This window comes from Pistacia vera, unplaced genomic scaffold (genome assembly GCF_008641045.1).
Source record: "Pistacia vera cultivar Batoury unplaced genomic scaffold, PisVer_v2 Contig678, whole genome shotgun sequence".
Lineage (NCBI taxonomy): Eukaryota > Viridiplantae > Streptophyta > Magnoliopsida > Sapindales > Anacardiaceae > Pistacia > Pistacia vera.
Window position 1 is genome coordinate 403,066 of NW_022196532.1, and position 16,997 is coordinate 420,062.

The 16,997-nt window shown below is 36.2% G+C and overlaps 3 protein-coding genes across 5 annotated transcripts; 2 read left to right on the forward strand and 1 right to left on the reverse strand.

Annotated features, from left to right (window-relative positions):
* The first annotated feature begins 669 nt into the window (after positions 1-669).
* LOC116113355 (nuclear cap-binding protein subunit 2-like) lies at positions 670-4,408 on the forward strand. The gene is made up of 8 exons (XM_031399502.1): positions 670-811; positions 907-1,130; positions 1,475-1,613; positions 1,706-1,739; positions 2,223-2,333; positions 3,298-3,357; positions 3,473-3,579; positions 3,929-4,408. Exons 1-8 carry the CDS (start codon positions 794-796, stop codon positions 4,001-4,003), a joined length of 768 nt encoding a protein of 255 aa, XP_031255362.1. The 5' UTR covers positions 670-793; the 3' UTR covers positions 4,004-4,408.
* A 445-nt stretch (positions 4,409-4,853) lies between these two features.
* Positions 4,854-12,056, reverse strand: LOC116113316 (DDB1- and CUL4-associated factor 13). 2 transcript variants are annotated; one of them, XM_031399472.1, is made up of 16 exons: positions 11,752-12,056; positions 11,565-11,676; positions 8,602-8,629; positions 8,380-8,478; positions 8,135-8,204; positions 8,005-8,039; positions 7,812-7,886; positions 7,629-7,724; positions 7,458-7,521; positions 7,194-7,247; positions 6,980-7,065; positions 6,816-6,876; positions 6,662-6,726; positions 6,322-6,427; positions 5,555-5,643; positions 4,854-5,236 (listed from the first exon to the last, which is right to left on the reverse strand). In XM_031399472.1, exons 1-16 carry the CDS (start codon positions 11,905-11,907, stop codon positions 5,074-5,076), a joined length of 1,359 nt encoding a protein of 452 aa, XP_031255332.1. In that variant the 5' UTR covers positions 11,908-12,056; the 3' UTR covers positions 4,854-5,073. The 2 variants fall into 2 exon arrangements, with proteins under 2 accessions (XP_031255332.1, XP_031255331.1); XM_031399471.1 differs by lacking the exons at positions 11,565-11,676; positions 11,752-12,056 and adding exons at positions 8,726-8,837; positions 8,909-9,208.
* Positions 12,057-14,684: 2,628 nt separating this feature from the next.
* Positions 14,685-16,956, forward strand: LOC116113317 (cytochrome P450 CYP72A219-like). 2 transcript variants are annotated; one of them, XM_031399474.1, is made up of 5 exons: positions 14,685-15,077; positions 15,333-15,553; positions 15,632-15,879; positions 15,989-16,376; positions 16,458-16,956. In XM_031399474.1, exons 1-5 carry the CDS (start codon positions 15,032-15,034, stop codon positions 16,878-16,880), a joined length of 1,326 nt encoding a protein of 441 aa, XP_031255334.1. In that variant the 5' UTR covers positions 14,685-15,031; the 3' UTR covers positions 16,881-16,956. The 2 variants fall into 2 exon arrangements, with proteins under 2 accessions (XP_031255334.1, XP_031255333.1); XM_031399473.1 differs by having other exon boundaries at positions 14,686-15,077; positions 15,327-15,553.
* Positions 16,957-16,997: the final 41 nt, after the last annotated feature.

The following is a 16,997-nucleotide window of genomic DNA, read 5'->3' on the forward strand; positions in this document are numbered from 1 at the left end:
TAAACACCTCAAAAAAAGTTAAAAAATTGATAAAAACACCCCCATCGACCCACATTTGCCAAATTCCGACCACCACTGCCGAAAGTTGGTCGAAATATGTATAATGGTGCACTACTGGCCAGATCCAAACGGTAGATACAGCGTTTGGATCTGGCCAATAGTGCGTCGATCTAGCTTTTCTGGCTAGATTCACGGTAGATCTGGCCAGAAAATGTCGGATCTTTGGCTGTAACTAGTCGTCAACGACAACCATATCTTTGGCCATCGTTGACGACCAAATGCGACCAAATCTGGTCGTCAATGATCAAATCTAGCCATAGATCTGACATTTTCTAGCTAAATTCATGGTGAATCTAGCTAGAAAAGGTCATATCAGCGTACGACTGACCAGATTTAACCGATCATGCACTGATACAGCGACTCTGATAACCCTCCGACGGTGGCAACTGGGTGCCGGTATTTAATAGGTAAATGGGGGTGTTTTTGTTAATTTTTAATGTTTTATTAAAAGGATATTTAGTAAATTAACCAACTTAGAGAGGTGTTTTATAATTTTTAAATTTTATCTTCTAATAATTACCTAATTTTACTTTTTTTCAAAATATTATTATGAAAATTATAGAATAATGAATCAAAGCACCCTAAATTTTCTGAAAATAAAAACAAATTAAACAAACAAGTTTTGCCGGGTTACAATATTTACACTTACCAAACAGATCCCTGAGTAAACAAAAAATCGGACCCAAGTACTCTGACCCGACATTTGTTCTCTTCGGCTACTCTCTCTTCTTCAATGGCTTCTCTGTTCAAGGTAATATCAACTTCAATGTCTTAGCTTCCATTGTTTTCTTCAAACAACTTCAATTGGGTTTCGAACCAATTACAGTTTTTTGCTTTCTTCTGTAGGATCAAACGAAGCTTTCAGCGTATCGTGATAGAAGGTTTCCTGGGACACAAGAGGAATTTGAACACGCGTTGCTGACGTCAACAACTGTTTATGTCGGAAACATGTCGTTTTATACGACGGAAGAGCAAATCTATGAGCTATTTTCACGAACTGGAGAAATTAAGAAGATTATTATGGGTTTAGACAAGAACAGCAAAACACCTTGTGGCTTTTGTTTTGTCTTGTAAGTCTCTTCTTCGTTATTGTGTTTCAAATGAAGTTAGTAATGTGATTTGTTTTCTTTTATATGTTAAAAAAATTACTTCTTTTACTGTTTCTTTTGCATGTATGCTTTAGTAAGTATGAAAATATACATAGCTTGAATTGTAATTTTAACCTGAATGAGCTAATGGGTTTATTTTGTAAACCATGTCTAGAGAACTTTGGTGTTAGCGTTTATCGAATTTTGATTTACTGATAAGTACCCTCTCTGAAGAATAGGGTTATGGATGACAGAGTAGTAGAAAGCAGTTTGATATTTGTTAAATGTTTAACCAAAGCTGATATTTGTATAACTTTGTGCGTTAGATACTACTCTAGAGAAGATACTGAGGATTGTGTCAAATATATAAGTGGTACAATTCTTGATGACCGTCCTATTCGAGTGGATTTTGATTGGGGATTTCAAGAAGGAAGGCAATGGGGTCGTGGTCGAAGTGGTGGGCAGGTGAGTTACGGTGCCTGCCACTTATTATTGCCTGTGGTCTGCCTCTGTGGTTGATTTAATTTGATTCTCTGTGTATTCTTGTATTTTTGCAGGTTCGGGATGAATATCGTACCGACTACGATCCTGATATCCTTTTAGTGACATATTGTGACTCTGTGTATCATATTACCTGAACTTGGTCATTGGTTTCTTTGAGTCTCAACAAATATTTGTGTTTCCTCGGTAACTTTGTCTGTTTAGTCACTGGCTGGAGATACACTTGTTCTTCCTGTTTTAGATGAGCATATAATGTCACTTGGATATTTTTTATGCCGTCTTCCCAATATACTATTATACTAGGCCAGGGTTTGCTACAGATGTTATGCTATCAACATCTTATAATGCGTTAATTGGTTTCTTATGTGTCTGCATATATTAAAGATTAAGGGATTGTCATGTTCCTCATGGTACTTTGTTGCTTTTTCCTTTGTGTTTACTTATGGAACATCCTTTTGGGGAATTTCTTTAATTTGCTCCCTCAATTTGATGCCTTTTTTACCCCCTTGATTATTGTTGTTAGTTGAAAAGTTGAATGCTCTTTCAGTTTTCAGTTTCCTTAACATGTTGTACGCAGAGGAGGTTATGGAAAATTAGTTCAAAGAGAGTTGGAAGCACAAAGACAGCTTGTAGATTATGGTACCGGTTCATTGAACTCTTTCCAACCGGTTATGCCCCATCATTGTAAGTTTTGAGAGCTATTATATGTAGAATTTTAATTCTTAGACTGGGAATGTCGTTAGCAAGTTGCTTGTTTGCTGGAATTACTCCCGTGTTTGACTCATACATTCTTTTTCGATTTCTATAGAAGTAGGGGCAGTCTTGGGTGTACCTTAAATTGGGCCATTTACCCATCTTACTACTAATTCAGTGTTTTGAACTTGACAAGATATAATCCTGCCTGGCCTGACTACAGACTCAGAAGTATTAGTCAAATTTTGACCTATTAATATTGTTAAGCGGGAAAATTATCTTTACTGCGAGTGTTTTTATCGAGTGTTATGGCACTTGAATATATTGCCTCATTGTGGAACACTAATTTGAGGACAAATAGTTTCTGGAATACAGAATCTAAGATTTTTATTAGGAAGTTTTTTTGGTTCTCTTTCAAGTGACTTCTGTGGGATGTCTGTGTGTTGCAAAATGATCTTAGGAAGTTTGTTTATACTGGGTCAAGATGTATGTTTTTGTGAACATGCTATCCTCAATTTATTACTATTATTATTTTTTTAATTCATTTTACTCCCTAAACTCAATTGTAGTTGAAAATGTAAAACTTTTTCAACATCATAGAGGAGAAATAGAAATTCAAGAAGTTAGAACATAAAACTAAACTTTAGAAGTGGAAGTTCAGGCATTTTAAGAGCCATCTAACCTTTTTAAACTGTGTGTAAACATGTATGCAATGAACTGGTTATATTTTTTTCAGTTTCCTTTAGTATCTACTTCATGTCCCAAAACTCCTCCCTAACTGAGGTGTCTTAGGAAGCCTTTGGGTCCTATATACCACCAGTAGTTTTGGTAAGCTATAGTTTTCAACTAGGTTTGGTATTCAGCCGCTAGGAATGATTTTTGATTGGATCAAAGTTCAAGTTCTTGTCTTTAATTTTTTTTTTTCAAACCCACCTCTGACATTTTAATTTTGCAGATGGTAGTGGTAGACATGGTGGAGGTCATGGTCATGGGGGTTCTCATAGGCATGGCAGAGGTACCTCCCTTTACTTCCTTGTATCCCAATTCTATTACACATATTTGAATATATTTAATCTATCTTTGAGTAGAACTATAGAAATCTTATTTGATTGCTGCTTCTGAGAAAACAGATTACCATCGAAAGCGACTTCGCGAAGATGATCGTCATGCACATGAGAACTCCAGGAGAAGCTCAGATCATGAATCTAGGAGAAATTCTGATCATGACTCAAGACCGGTATTTGTTAAATGCTTGACTGCCTCCCTCTTCAATCTTAAGATTTTTACCCTTTTTAGCTGTATTATGGGTTTACTACTTAAAAAGTGGAAAATTTGAGTTACCACTGTGCCTCCATGATGCCATTTTGCTTCAGATGCTAATGAGGGGGATCTAATAAGCTGTAGTCTAGGTTTAATTCTTGGTCAGCAGAATATAGAAGAATGAAAGCATATATCACTTTTAGTGTATTGATAACACTGGCAACTTTGTTTTTTTAGATGGTGAAAGAGAATACAATTTTTTGCTTCTTCGCAAACATGTACAGAATATTCCATTGTTTATAGTTTGACATTTCTTCAATGCACAGGAGAAGAATCCACGTTTCCGGGAGAGTGGTGACTCTGATGATGATGAGGATGATGATCGGAAGCGGCGAGCTTAATGATTCTAATGCTATGATTTGGTGTTTTCTGTTGGCACACCAGCAGCTTGATGAAAAACAATGCATGCTGCTCAAATATGGGAGGATCATACAGTGTTCTTGCAACAAGTCTAAAGCTATTGATTTTTGTTTGATAAGCTTAGTTTCTATATTGGGCAATTATGGGGACAAACTGACATAGTGTCATATGAAGATATTTCAAACAACGGTGTCTATTATCTTAAGTTTGAGACTTGTAACTCGAGTACTGAAGAAGAGACTTCAAAATTTATACCTTTTAACGTGCTTTAGGATTATTGTTGTTTGCATCCGTTTTGATAATGGAACCTGTAAGGTAACTTGAGTTGTATGTAATCATGCATGCCCAACTGGGTTTCTGAAATCACTACTCATTTCCGAGCGTTTACAGAAGTGTTTACAAGAATTTTTTGGTGTGGTACGAAGGTGGCAATTGTTGACAGATTCTCTAACGAGTATTTACATTAGCACGCAGGGTAGTTCAAGTGAAGTTAGATGAAATTCACCTTTCAAGGTTGCATTTATACACAACTTATTCATACCATTATTCCAACTTCTCTTCCAAATATTTTTGGCAATATGAACGGAAAATGTCTTGGACACTCCAAGTAGGCATGTGAATTTGAGATACAAAACAATTGAAGTTTTTATCAATTCGTAAGGATATATCAAGTGCATTACTTTAAAAGGCTCACACGGGGTTTCAATTTCTGAAAGAGGGTAAAATACTGGAGCATCCCAATGCTACCAAGTATTATCATATTTTATGATCATAAAGAAACCCAGCTTCTGTTTTCCTTGAATAGGAACAGCATAATGAATTAACAGAAGATTACAGAAAATAAATTATATAAATTGAAAATTACAAGGTCCGTCAAAACTGTTACATAAAAGGACCTCATGCTTCATTGTGTCAGTTGACCTTGCAGTACATTAAAAAATGACTACTGAAGAATCGCTGAACTGAGCAAACCATACCTTAGAATACCAGCATTTAAATCAGGGAGTAATTTGCATGACACGATTATGCACGAGCACAATATCCATAGAACTCATTCAACTTCTTTAATGATTCTCTTTTTACGCAATGGCTCAGTTACGATGCTTCCTGGGGCACTGTGCGCTTTCCTTCTTTCTGCTTTTCTTCTCTCAGCTTCAATCATAGTGCGCCTTAGGGCAGCCGCTTTGTATATTGGTTTGGGCAGGTGCCTATGCCTGCACAAGCAAATCATAAAAGCCAGAACATTAAGTAAAGCATACATTTTAGCTGCCCATCCAATTTGATTAGATGAGAAACAGTCCAAGAAATTGTTAATGCAAATTGAAGGCATATCAGAAACATGCACAAAGGCCAAATATAGATTCTAAATCATTTGGCAGGCAATTCTGAGGGGCTGATTGCTATTTAGGCACAACATGTATTTCAACGAACATAACTGACAACTAATCAAAACATAGCTTGATTGACACAGTTTCAGATTAGGACAAGCAGGGAGAGTTTATTAAGAATGAAATGTCAGCATCCCATCTTACCTGACTATTCGCTTGACCTCAGGAAGGTGCTTATAACGATTCTTGACAGCCTCATGATACTCATGTTTTCTTCTTTCCCTTGGGTGAAGCTGTAGATTAGAATGGCTCAAGGTTAATATTAGGAAGCCATGAAGAAAATTTAAACAATATAAATGAAACATCAGCTCAAATGGCCACGAATATCAATGGCTCCGTTTGGTAAAATATTTTCACCTTATCCTATTCCACTATCCTATCAAATCCTATCCAAATACAAATTTGTTTCAATATCCAAAAAAATCTCTTCAAAATTCAATCCTATTCTATTCAACTCAAAATATTAACAATTACCTTTCTCAAAAAATTTACCAAACACATTTTCAAATTCAAATTCTATTCTCATAAAACCAACCCAACTCAACTCAACTCAACTTTTACTTTTTCCAAAACACTATTATAAAAAGTCTAATAATAGTGTACCAAATGGAACCAATGTCTTTGAGCAAAAAATGATATCTTTCAATGGTTTCATTTCAATAGTATTTCAGTCTTTGTACATCTTATCTATATTTTTAAGCTATCATAGTCATAAATATTATTTTCTTTTGCTATTAACTGAACAATAATTTAACACAATATATTCAGGATGTCAACATCATTTGTTAATGAGACCATGCATACAAATAAAATATTTATTTTATATTCTCATCATAGCTAGAACAATACAACAGGATAGCCTTCAAATTTCCAAGTTTTAGAAATAAATTGTGTGAAAGCAAGATTCTTACAACTCCTAATTGCTCGGATGCTTTAGCCTTCCAAAGCCTAAGGTTGGTATCATCACTTCCAGATATAACATAACTGGCATCACAGCTGAACTTCACACAGAAGACCCTGAACATTAAAAAAGAAAATTGCAGTCAGAAAACACAAACTTGATGAAAATGGTACATATTCCACTAAAAGTCCTCAAAAGCTAAGCAATGTAGCATAAAAAGGCACAATCACACACATCTGAATAGAAACACAGGTTTGCTCTCGGAAGCTAACCATAAATATTAAAGGAACCAAGTTTCAATCAATACAGAGGAAATGAGATAGATAAAATATACTAAACAATGCAAAAACCTTTGCATTCTCTTAGTATGATAGATTTCCCGGCTTCGACCACCATTATACTGGAAAATTCTAATCTGTAAAATAGAAGTTTAATTAAACAATAAATCTGTCATCAACCAAACATGGTAAAAGATGAAATATAAGCAAATTCAAGACAACTCACTGTTCTATCATAAGATCCAGTAACAAATTCTCGACCAGTTGGTGAGTAGTCAATATCCATCCTAGAAAAGAAATTAAACAAAAAAAAAATCATTTCAATAGCAATGGTTAATAGCTAATTAGTTAACATATAACAGCTTAAAAGACATGCATATCCCAACTCACACAGCAGATTCATGACCCATGTGTACATATTTTGCTTCATCCAACTTTCTAGCATCGTAGCTATAGCAATTGCAATCCTCATTTGCCTACATCATCATGGAAAGAGACCGGTGACTCATGACACTTAAAAATGAAAGGAAACTAACTCTTATACAACTAGTGCCATATATATATGATTGGTTCAAAGAAAATAAGCTTCAGTTGTTGTGCTTACAGCTGTGAAGTTCATTGGCTCCATGGGGTTCCAAGAGATAGAATTGCATTTTGTCTGTCCAGTGAAGATGCAAGTCAACAAGAGGAAGACAAACACATTAGAAAACATTCAACACATAAATAATCATTGATCAGAAGCCAAATACAAACCAATTTCACCTAAAAAAGATTAAAAATGAAAATCCTACCCAACAGCATATAATATACTATGTGATTTGAATACTTCCATTCATCAACATTCAAAGCAATGGAGAGACAAGATTACCCTCATGATAACTTTCCTTGCCGGGGATGACATGCGCAAATCATATAATACTATGCTGCGATCACTACAAAAAGAGGGAAATTAATGGATTCAATGAATCACATACCCCTTGGACAATGTATCACAATAGAGATTCCAAATATATTAATTAAACCACATATCAAAACGTACCTAGCTGTTGTTGCTAAAACGTTTGGTTCTCCCGGATTAAACTTAACAGATATAACTGTCTCTGTTCCCCATTGAAAGCTGTTGACTGGCTGAGACCTGATTACAGGGCATAGTGTCATAAAATATTTTGACTTGTTTACTTACATACATAAAAATCTAATCAAACACAGCTTAAGATGAAACCTATTGTGATTCCATATGTCAACTTGAGCGCCAGATGTGGCAAAGAGATCTCCATCCCACTGGTGATCAACAGCCCTGAAAACAGAAAAAAGTGGGGTCAGAAAAAAGTATGATGAAAGACCTACGGAAATTTCCTGCAGTAAAATGAACATGCAGAAAAAATGAAACATCTTTTAGATGTTATTATCCTTACCAGAATGCATTCTTCCAAACATAAACAGCCAGTGGCTGTAAATTTCATTTGCAATTTGGTCAGAGAAAAAAGAAGCAGATTTAAAAATTCATTCATTGCCTTACATAGGTCATCATCATGAAAGAATTACCTCTGCCGAATTATCAGATGAATCATCTGACTCTGTAAGAGTAGCAACAGGAACATTCCAGAGCCTGACACTGAATGAAAAACAGTCCAATTTTCAAAAGTGAGAGCAATGTAGGTGAATCTTCAAAGCAGCTATGTTTCAAGTTCAGAACAAGAATAGAAGTTGAATCTTGGTAGAAAAATCAGTTCACTTCTAATTTTCGAAAATCCTATGATCCATGATAACAATACAAGTTGTTTTCTTACGTGGAATCAGTTCCACACGATACTAGAATGCGACCATCTGTCGACACTGTCAAACCCCGAACAGCACCTTGGTGACCAGGATACTGACAAACTGTTTTCCTGTTCATTTGTTCATTAAACACAAGACAATTACATTTCTAATGAATAATACGAGAAGAGGACCTAGATCCGAATTGATCAACAAAAGCTAAAATAAGCCAATAAAGACAGCATTATATTTACCTGTTAGCTATATCCCAAAGACGAATATCTGCAAACAGACACGCCAAAAAGGAAAAATGCAAGAACAAATTATAGTAATCATAAAAAGATTAAAAAAAAAAAAAAGACGAGAACAAAAAAAGACCTCCATCCATAGAGCCAGAGAACAATCCTTTCAAATAATTGGGGTTCTTGGCCATGCACGATACTCCATCTGTATGACCATCCATAGCTCCAATAAACGGCCTTGCAAAAATCTAAACATGAAGAAATTAAAAAAGTAAAGCCTCGACAAAAAAAAACTTAAAGCCAGTATTTTGGAACTTACCTTCTCCAATTTAGCAGCATTAAGAGCCCTGACGTACTCCACCGCCTTCTCTTGGGGTCGAAGAGTGGGGTCGTAATTATGATAGACCCTCTGGAGATCTTGGCTTCGTTCTCGAGTGAATTCATCAGTGGAACGTGATATTACTTTCACCTTCATTTTTTAATGTGTTTTATTAGGGTTTAATATGAAAAACTTTATATATTATAGATGCATATATGTTTGTGCGTCTGTAAGAATACTGGGAATACAGTGAGGGTTGTAGAGAGAGAGAGAGTAAAACCCTAGAGATAGTTATTCGAAGGAGGAAGAAGACGGCTAAAACCCCATTAGAAATTTCAAAGCCCGTGGGCCTAATTAAAGCCCGAACTAACACACAAGTGTCCTTCACTTGGGTAAATTCAATTAAGAGGCTTTTTATGATTGGTTAAACTTGTTTTGACATGAAAACTATTGCGGCAACACCAGAAACATGTCAGAAAATTCCGTGGGCCGTTTTTACGCTTGATGACAAAGGCCTAAAGTTGAGACTCGAGATCACCAATGTTTTCTGGAAACCATTTTTATTCTCTTTCTCATTGTTTTTCTCTTGGTCTGACCTATTTAATAAACCTTTTTATATTCATCACAAATCTTGTCAATCAATGATCATCAACAGTCAGGCTAAGTAATTTTGCACTATCATATCCATTCCTAACCAAAATACGCATTTATTTCTTATTATGAAAACGTTATTCTTTTTTACTTAATTATTCTTTTTTACTTAATTTTTTTTAAACATTGTAAGTTTGTTAATTTAATTAAACACTTCTCAAAAAAAATTTAAAAACTGACAAAAAACACTCTCACCCATCTACATTTGCCAGATTCTGATCACTACAATTAGCAGATTGTCAGAATCTGGTATAATAACGTACTACCGATTGAATCTGGTCGGTAGTATATTGATCTAGTCTTTTTCGACCAGATCTATTGTGGATCAAACCGAAAAAGGTCAGATCTACGATAGCCAGATTTTTTGCCCTAGCTAGTCGTTAAAGATGGCCAAGATATGGCCATCATTGATGAGCAAACGCGGCCAGATTTGATCGTAGATTTGACTTTTTTCAATCGGATCCTCAGTAGATCTGACCGGAAAAGGTCATATCGACGCACGATCGGTCAGATGCAGTCAATTGTACATCGATACGGTGACTCCGACCACCCTCTAGCGGTGGTGGCTGTCTACCGGTATTTAATGGGTGGATGAAGGTGTTTTTGTTAATTTTCAATATTTTATTACAAGGGTGTTTAGTAAATTAACAAAGCTAAGAGAGTGTTTTTATTAATTTTTAAATCATACCTCGTAATAACCATCTAACTCTTACTTTTCCAAAAATCTTATTCAAAATAATAAGGGTGCGTTTGGTTTAGTATTTTGGATAGGATTTTGGGGATAGTATTGGGTTATTGGATAAGGGAGTATTACGAGGTAAATTTTAAAAATTTGTAAAAAAACCCTTAGGTTTACTAATTTAATTAAAGACCCTAACAGATAAAATGACAAAAACACTCCCACCACCTGCAGTGCCAGATTCCGGCCACCACCGCCGGAATCTGGCCGAAAAATTTTGTTACGGCATAGACCGGTCGGATCTGTGCTGTAACACGTCGTTATGGCCTTTTCCGGCCAGAGCCAGATCTACGGTCTGTTATGGACGTCGACGGCCGGAAAAGGCCAAACGACGGCCATCTTTGGCCGTCAGCGACTGCCAAAGATGTGGCTGTCGTTTTCGGTCAACGACGGTCAAGATTTGGCTATTGCTGAAGGCTAGATCTGGCCTTTTACAGCCCGATCCGTGGTGGATCTGGCCGGAAAAGGCCACATTGGTGAACTTCCGGCCATTTCTGGTCGGAAGTTAGGCCGTTGTATAGATTTTGGCTATCACCGATGGTGGTTGCCAGAATCTGATAAGTTGGGTTATTGGGGGTGTTTTTGTTAATTTTTAAACTTTTTTTAGGGGGCATTTAGTGAAATTAATAACTTTGTAGGGTCTAAAAATAATTAAAAAATAGGGTAATATTTCTGGAATAATGTGCCAAATATTATTTAGAGAATAGGATCCAGAATATGGATAAAAATACTATGCCAATTGCCAAACATAGCCACACGCTTAAATAATCCTAAATCAGCAATAGATTCTGTGTATTGCAAACCATTTAACGAGATATTAAACAATTACAACAAAATAATAATGCCGTATATTTCGTCATTGTTGATGTATATTTTTGTTCTTTAATCGACTAAGGTTCGAAAAGAACAAGACACGCAAGTAAGAAACTAATAATTAATGTCATTTCTTCGAGGTCTTCACGATTCGATAATTCTCTTGAGGTTTCTATCCGCCAGTACTCACTGGACATTTTACAAGTCAGTCAATAGTTTATGATGATCATCTAAAATCTAAATCCATCCATATAAGAATAAGAGAAAGAGAGATACTAATTTTGGCAAGTATGCTTTTGATGACACTCTGTGTTCTGATTATATCATTGATCTGGGGTCTAAAATTCTTGAACAAGATATGGTGGAGACCGAAGAGGATAGAGAAGCAACTAAAGAAACAAGGGATCCATGGATATCCATACGGGTTGTTGCATGGTAACACTCCCCTTAAACCTCCATCCATAGAGCCAGAGAACAATCCTTTCAAATAATTGGGGTTCTTGGCCATGCACGATACTCCATCTGTATGACCATCCATAGCTCCAATAAACGGCCTTGCAAAAATCTAAACATGAAGAAATTAAAAAAAGTAAAGCCTCGACAAAAAAAAAAACCTTAAAGCCAGTATTTTGGAACTTACCTTCTCCAATTTAGCAGCATTAAGAGCCCTGACGTACTCCACCGCCTTCTCTTGGGGTCGAAGAGTGGGGTCGTAATTATGATAGACCCTCTGGAGATCTTGGCTTCGTTCTCGAGTGAATTCATCAGTGGAACGTGATATTACTTTCACCTTCATTTTTTAATGTGTTTTATTAGGGTTTAATATGAAAAACTTTATATATTATAGATGCATATATGTTTGTGCGTCTGTAAGAATACTGGGAATACAGTGAGGGTTGTAGAGAGAGAGAGAGTAAAACCCTAGAGATAGTTATTCGAAGGAGGAAGAAGACGGCCAAAACCCCATTAAAAATTTCAAAGCCCATGGGCCTAATTAAAGCCCGAACTAACATACAAGTGTCCTTCACTTGGGTAAATTCAATTAAGAGGCTTTTTATGATTGGTTAAACTTGGTTTGACTATTTTTTCGTCTGTTGTTGCGGTAACACCAGAAACATGTCAAAAAATTCCGTAGGCCGTTTTTACGCTTGATGACAAAGGCGTAAAGTCGAGACTCGAGATCACCAATGTTTTCTGGAAACCACTTTTATTCTCCTCCTCAATGTTTTTCTCTGGTCTGACCTATTTAATAAACCTCTTTATACTCATCGCAAATCTTGTCAATCAATGATCACAACAGTCGTGGATACCGAGGGTTAAGTAATTTTGCACTATAATGTTATTTTATTTTTTTTAAACTTATAAGTTTGTTAATTTAATTAAACATCCTCTAAAAAAAGTTTAGAAATTAACAAAACACTCTCACCCATCCACATTTATCAGATTATGACCACCACTGTTGGCAAGTGGTCAAAATCTGGTATAATGATGCACTACCAACTAGATCTGGTTGGTAGTGTATCGATCTAGTCTTTTTTGACCAGATTTACGACGATCAGATTTTTTACTGTAGCTAGTCATCAATGACGGTCAAGATATGGCCGTCATTGACCATCAACGATAGTCATATCTCTGGTTGTCATTGACGAGCAAATACGGTCAAATCTGATTATAAATCTAGCCTTTTTTGATCGGATCTATAGTAGATTTGATCGAAAAATATCATGTCGATACACGATCAGTCAGATCCAATCATTCGTATGTTGATATGGTGACTCTAGCCATCATCTAATGATGGTGGCTGGCTATCGGTATTTAATGGGTGAGTGAGAATATTTTTGTTAATTTTTAATATTTGATTGCAAAAATGTTTAGTAAATTAACAAATCTAAGAAAGTGTTTTTGTTAATTTTAAAATTCCACTCGTGATAATCGCCTAAACTCTTACTTTAAAAAAAATGCTATCCGCACACGCTTAAATAATCCTAAATCAGCAATCGATTCTGTGTATTGCAAACCATTTAACGAGATATTAAACAATTACAATAAAATAACAATGCCGTATATTTCGTCATTGATGATGTATATTTTTGTTCTTTAAATAACTAAGGTTCCGTTTGGTTCAAAATTTGGGGGTTTTGGGAAAAGTTTTTTGAAAAAAGTTAAAAAAAAGTTGAATTGGGCGGGTATTACGATGTAGAATTTATAAATCAATAAAATACCCTTTATGTTTGTTTTTTTACAAAATACCCCCTATAATAAAACATTAAAAGTTAACAAAAATACCCCAAATCCACCCTCAAACACCCCCAGCCGGCGACCACCACCGGAGGTGGTCGGAGTCGCCGTATGGGCGCATGACCGGTTGGATCTTGCCGGTCATGCGTCACTATGGCCTTTTCCGGCCAGATCTACGGTCAGATCTGGCCGTCGTGACCGAGTGTTACGGCCAAAGATCTGGCCGTCAACGGCCAGATCTTTGGCCTTAGATCTGGCCTTTTCCGGCTAGATCCACTGTGGATCTGGCCGAAAAAAGCTAGATCGGCGCACTACCGACTAGATTCAGCCGGTAGTGCGCCATCCTACCAGATTCAGGCCATTTTCCGGTGGTGGTGGCCGGAATCTGAAAAATGTGGATTATTGGGGTGTTTTTGTAATTTTAAAAAAAAATATTTAGGGGTATTTAATTAAATTATCAAATTTAAGGGGTTTAAAAAAAGTTGAATAATATTGGGAGTAGTATTCTCAAAAATCTGAGTTTTTGGGTATTTTACTGTTTAACTTTTTTGAGAATACTAAAAGTAGTATTCCCAAAACTGAAACAAACGCAGCCTAAGGTTCGAAAAGAACAAGACACGCAAGTAAGAAACTAATAATTAACGTCATTTCTTCGAGGTCCTCACGATTTGAATATCATAGGGCGTGTGTTTAGTTTATTATTTTGAATAAGATTTTGGAGATAATATTAGGTTGTTGGATAGGAAAGTATTATGAGATAAATTTTAAAAATTTATAAAAAAACTCCTTAGGTTTACTAATTTAATTAAAGACTATAATATATAAAATGACAAAAACACCCCTACCACCTGCAGTGCCAGATTCCGGCCACCACCACTGGAATCTGGTCAGAAAATTTCGTTATGACACAGATCGATCGAATTTGTGCCGTAACGCATCGTTATGGCCTTTTTCGACCAGATCTACCATGAATCTAGTCAGATCTATGAACTGTTGTGGCTGCAACGGTCAGAAAAGGTTGAAACTACGGTCATTTTTGGCCGTCGTTGTCTGTCAAAGACAGTAGATCTGACCATTACCAGCTATTTTTGATGGCTGTGTGACTATTGTGATAGATTCCAGCTACCATCGACGATGGTTGCTGGAATCTAACAGGTATTGGTGGGTAGGGGTATTTTTGTTAGTTTTTAAACTTTTTTCTTAAAGATATTTAATAAAATTAATAAACTTATAGGGTCTTAAATAATTAAAAAGAAAAAGACTAACGTGCCTAACAACATTTAAAAAATAGGATTGGGAAGATGGATAAAAACAATAAACCAACGCACCCATAATTCTCTTGACGTTTCTATCCGTCAGTACTCACTGGACATTTTACAAGTCAGTCAATAGTTTATGATGATCATCTAAACTCTAAATCCATCCATATAAGAATAAGAGAAAGAGAGATACTAGTTTTGGCAAGTATGCTTTTGATGACACTCTGTGTTCTGATTATATCATTGATCTGGGGTCTAAAATTCTTGAACAAGATATGGTGGAGACCTAAGAGGATAGAGAAGCAACTAAAGAAGCAAGGGATCCATGGATATCCATACGGGTTGTTGCATGGTAACACCAAGGAGATGATGAAGCTAGCATAGGAAAATCGGTCTAACCCTATTGTATCAAACCATGATATTATGCCTCGCGTCAATCCCTTACTTCACGAGCTGGCCATCTCCTACAGTAAGTGCTTGCTTTATTTGATGTTCTTCCTGAAAACTAAACAAACTAATCAATGATTCATTAAATTATCTTTCGAATTTAGCGTTCACTAAATTTGTACAAATTCAAATCTACCGTTCATTTGATTATCCTCTGAAGTTGGAATTTTTTAACTTAAAATTATCCTTACTAAAGGTTTCTGGGTTATAATTCCATGTAGTATTAAGGTTGAGAAAATAATTGACTAATAAAAAACTATGTATGGATAAGATGCAGAGAAGACATTCGTGGTTTGGTATGGAACAACTCCTCGTGTGGCAATCATGGATCCTAAGTTGATAAAAGAAGTATTCTCAAACAAATCTGGTAATTTCCCCAAGCCAGAAATAAGTCTGTTGACTAAGTTGTTTGCCACGGGCCTTGCAACTTATGAGGGTCATAAATGGTCCAAACATAGAAAGATTATCAACCCTGCCTTCCATATAGAAAAGTTAAAGGTTCTTACTCTTAACCTCTTAATTTATCTTTCTACTTCTTAAATATTGATTCTGATTCCCATTTGGTGCTATTATTAGCAAATGTTGCCTGCATTCTCTACCTGTTGTGAAGAACTGATAGAGAAATGGGACAACTTAGTAACTGGGTTGGGAGGTTCTTGTGAATTGGATGTGTCTATAGAGTTTCAGAACTTTACTGGAGATGTTATATCAAGAGCAGCTTTCGGTAGCAGTTTCGAAGAGGGGAGATTGATATTCTTACTCCAAAAGGAACAAGGGAAACTCTTTTTACAGTCTCTGGCTTACGATAAATTCCCACTGTTTAGGTGCACTCTATCTCTCTCTTCTCACAGGTTCAGTTGAGCATTAAGCTTGTTTTGGCTTTGTGGACAGCTTTCATTAGCAATGTTTTTGTCCTCAATTTTACTTGTATAGGTTTCTTCCCACGAAAGTGAACAGAAGAATGAGACAAATCTATAGAGAAGTTCGAACCATATTAAGAGGTATAATAGAGAAAAGAGAGAAAGCTATACTGATGGGAAACACTAGTGACAAAGAGGATTTGCTTGACCTATTGTTAAAGTCTAATCTCAATGAGCTTCAAGAGAACCAGAACTCAAATGCCGGTATGACAACAGAGGACGTTTTTGAAGAATGCAGACTATTTTACTTTGCTGGTCAGGAGACCACAGCCAATTTGCTAACATGGACTATGATCGTGTTGAGCATGCATATCAATTGGCAAGAGCGAGCCAGAGAAGAGGTCCTACAAATTCTAGGGAAAAACAAACCAACTTTTGATGACTTGAACCACTTGAAGATTGTAAGTAGTGCTTATTTTCTGAAAGTTTATTATTCATCCTGCAATTTTTGTTGATGATTAATTGTTCTTGTTATTTGTAAGGTGAATATGATCCTGCATGAGGTTCTCAGGTTATACCCACCAACTTCACTTCTCCGAAGCATAGTCAAAGAGACCAAACTAGGAGATTTCTGTTTACCGGCAGGAATTGAATTGTTTATGCCAATGCACCTTGTCCATAGGGATCCTGAACAATGGGGAGAAGATGCAACGGAATTCAACCCACAAAGATTTTCTGAAGGTATGTCCAAGGCGTCCAAGGATCAAGTCTCATACTTTCCTTTCGGTTATGGACCAAGAATATGCATTGGGCAAAACTTTGCAATGCTTGAAGCTAAACTGGCATTATCTCAGATCTTGCAACACTTCTCATTTGAGCTGTCGCCTACCTATACTCACGCTCCTTCTATTGTTCTAACACTTCAACCCCAGTATGGCGCTCAGATCATCATGCATAAACTTTAAGGAAAAGTCTTTATCACCATTCAAGAAGGTGGCCACCCCTTACATTTCTTTATATTAATCATCATCAGTGCTTCAACATATCTGTACTTTTGACTATATTATATCCTATTCCTATAT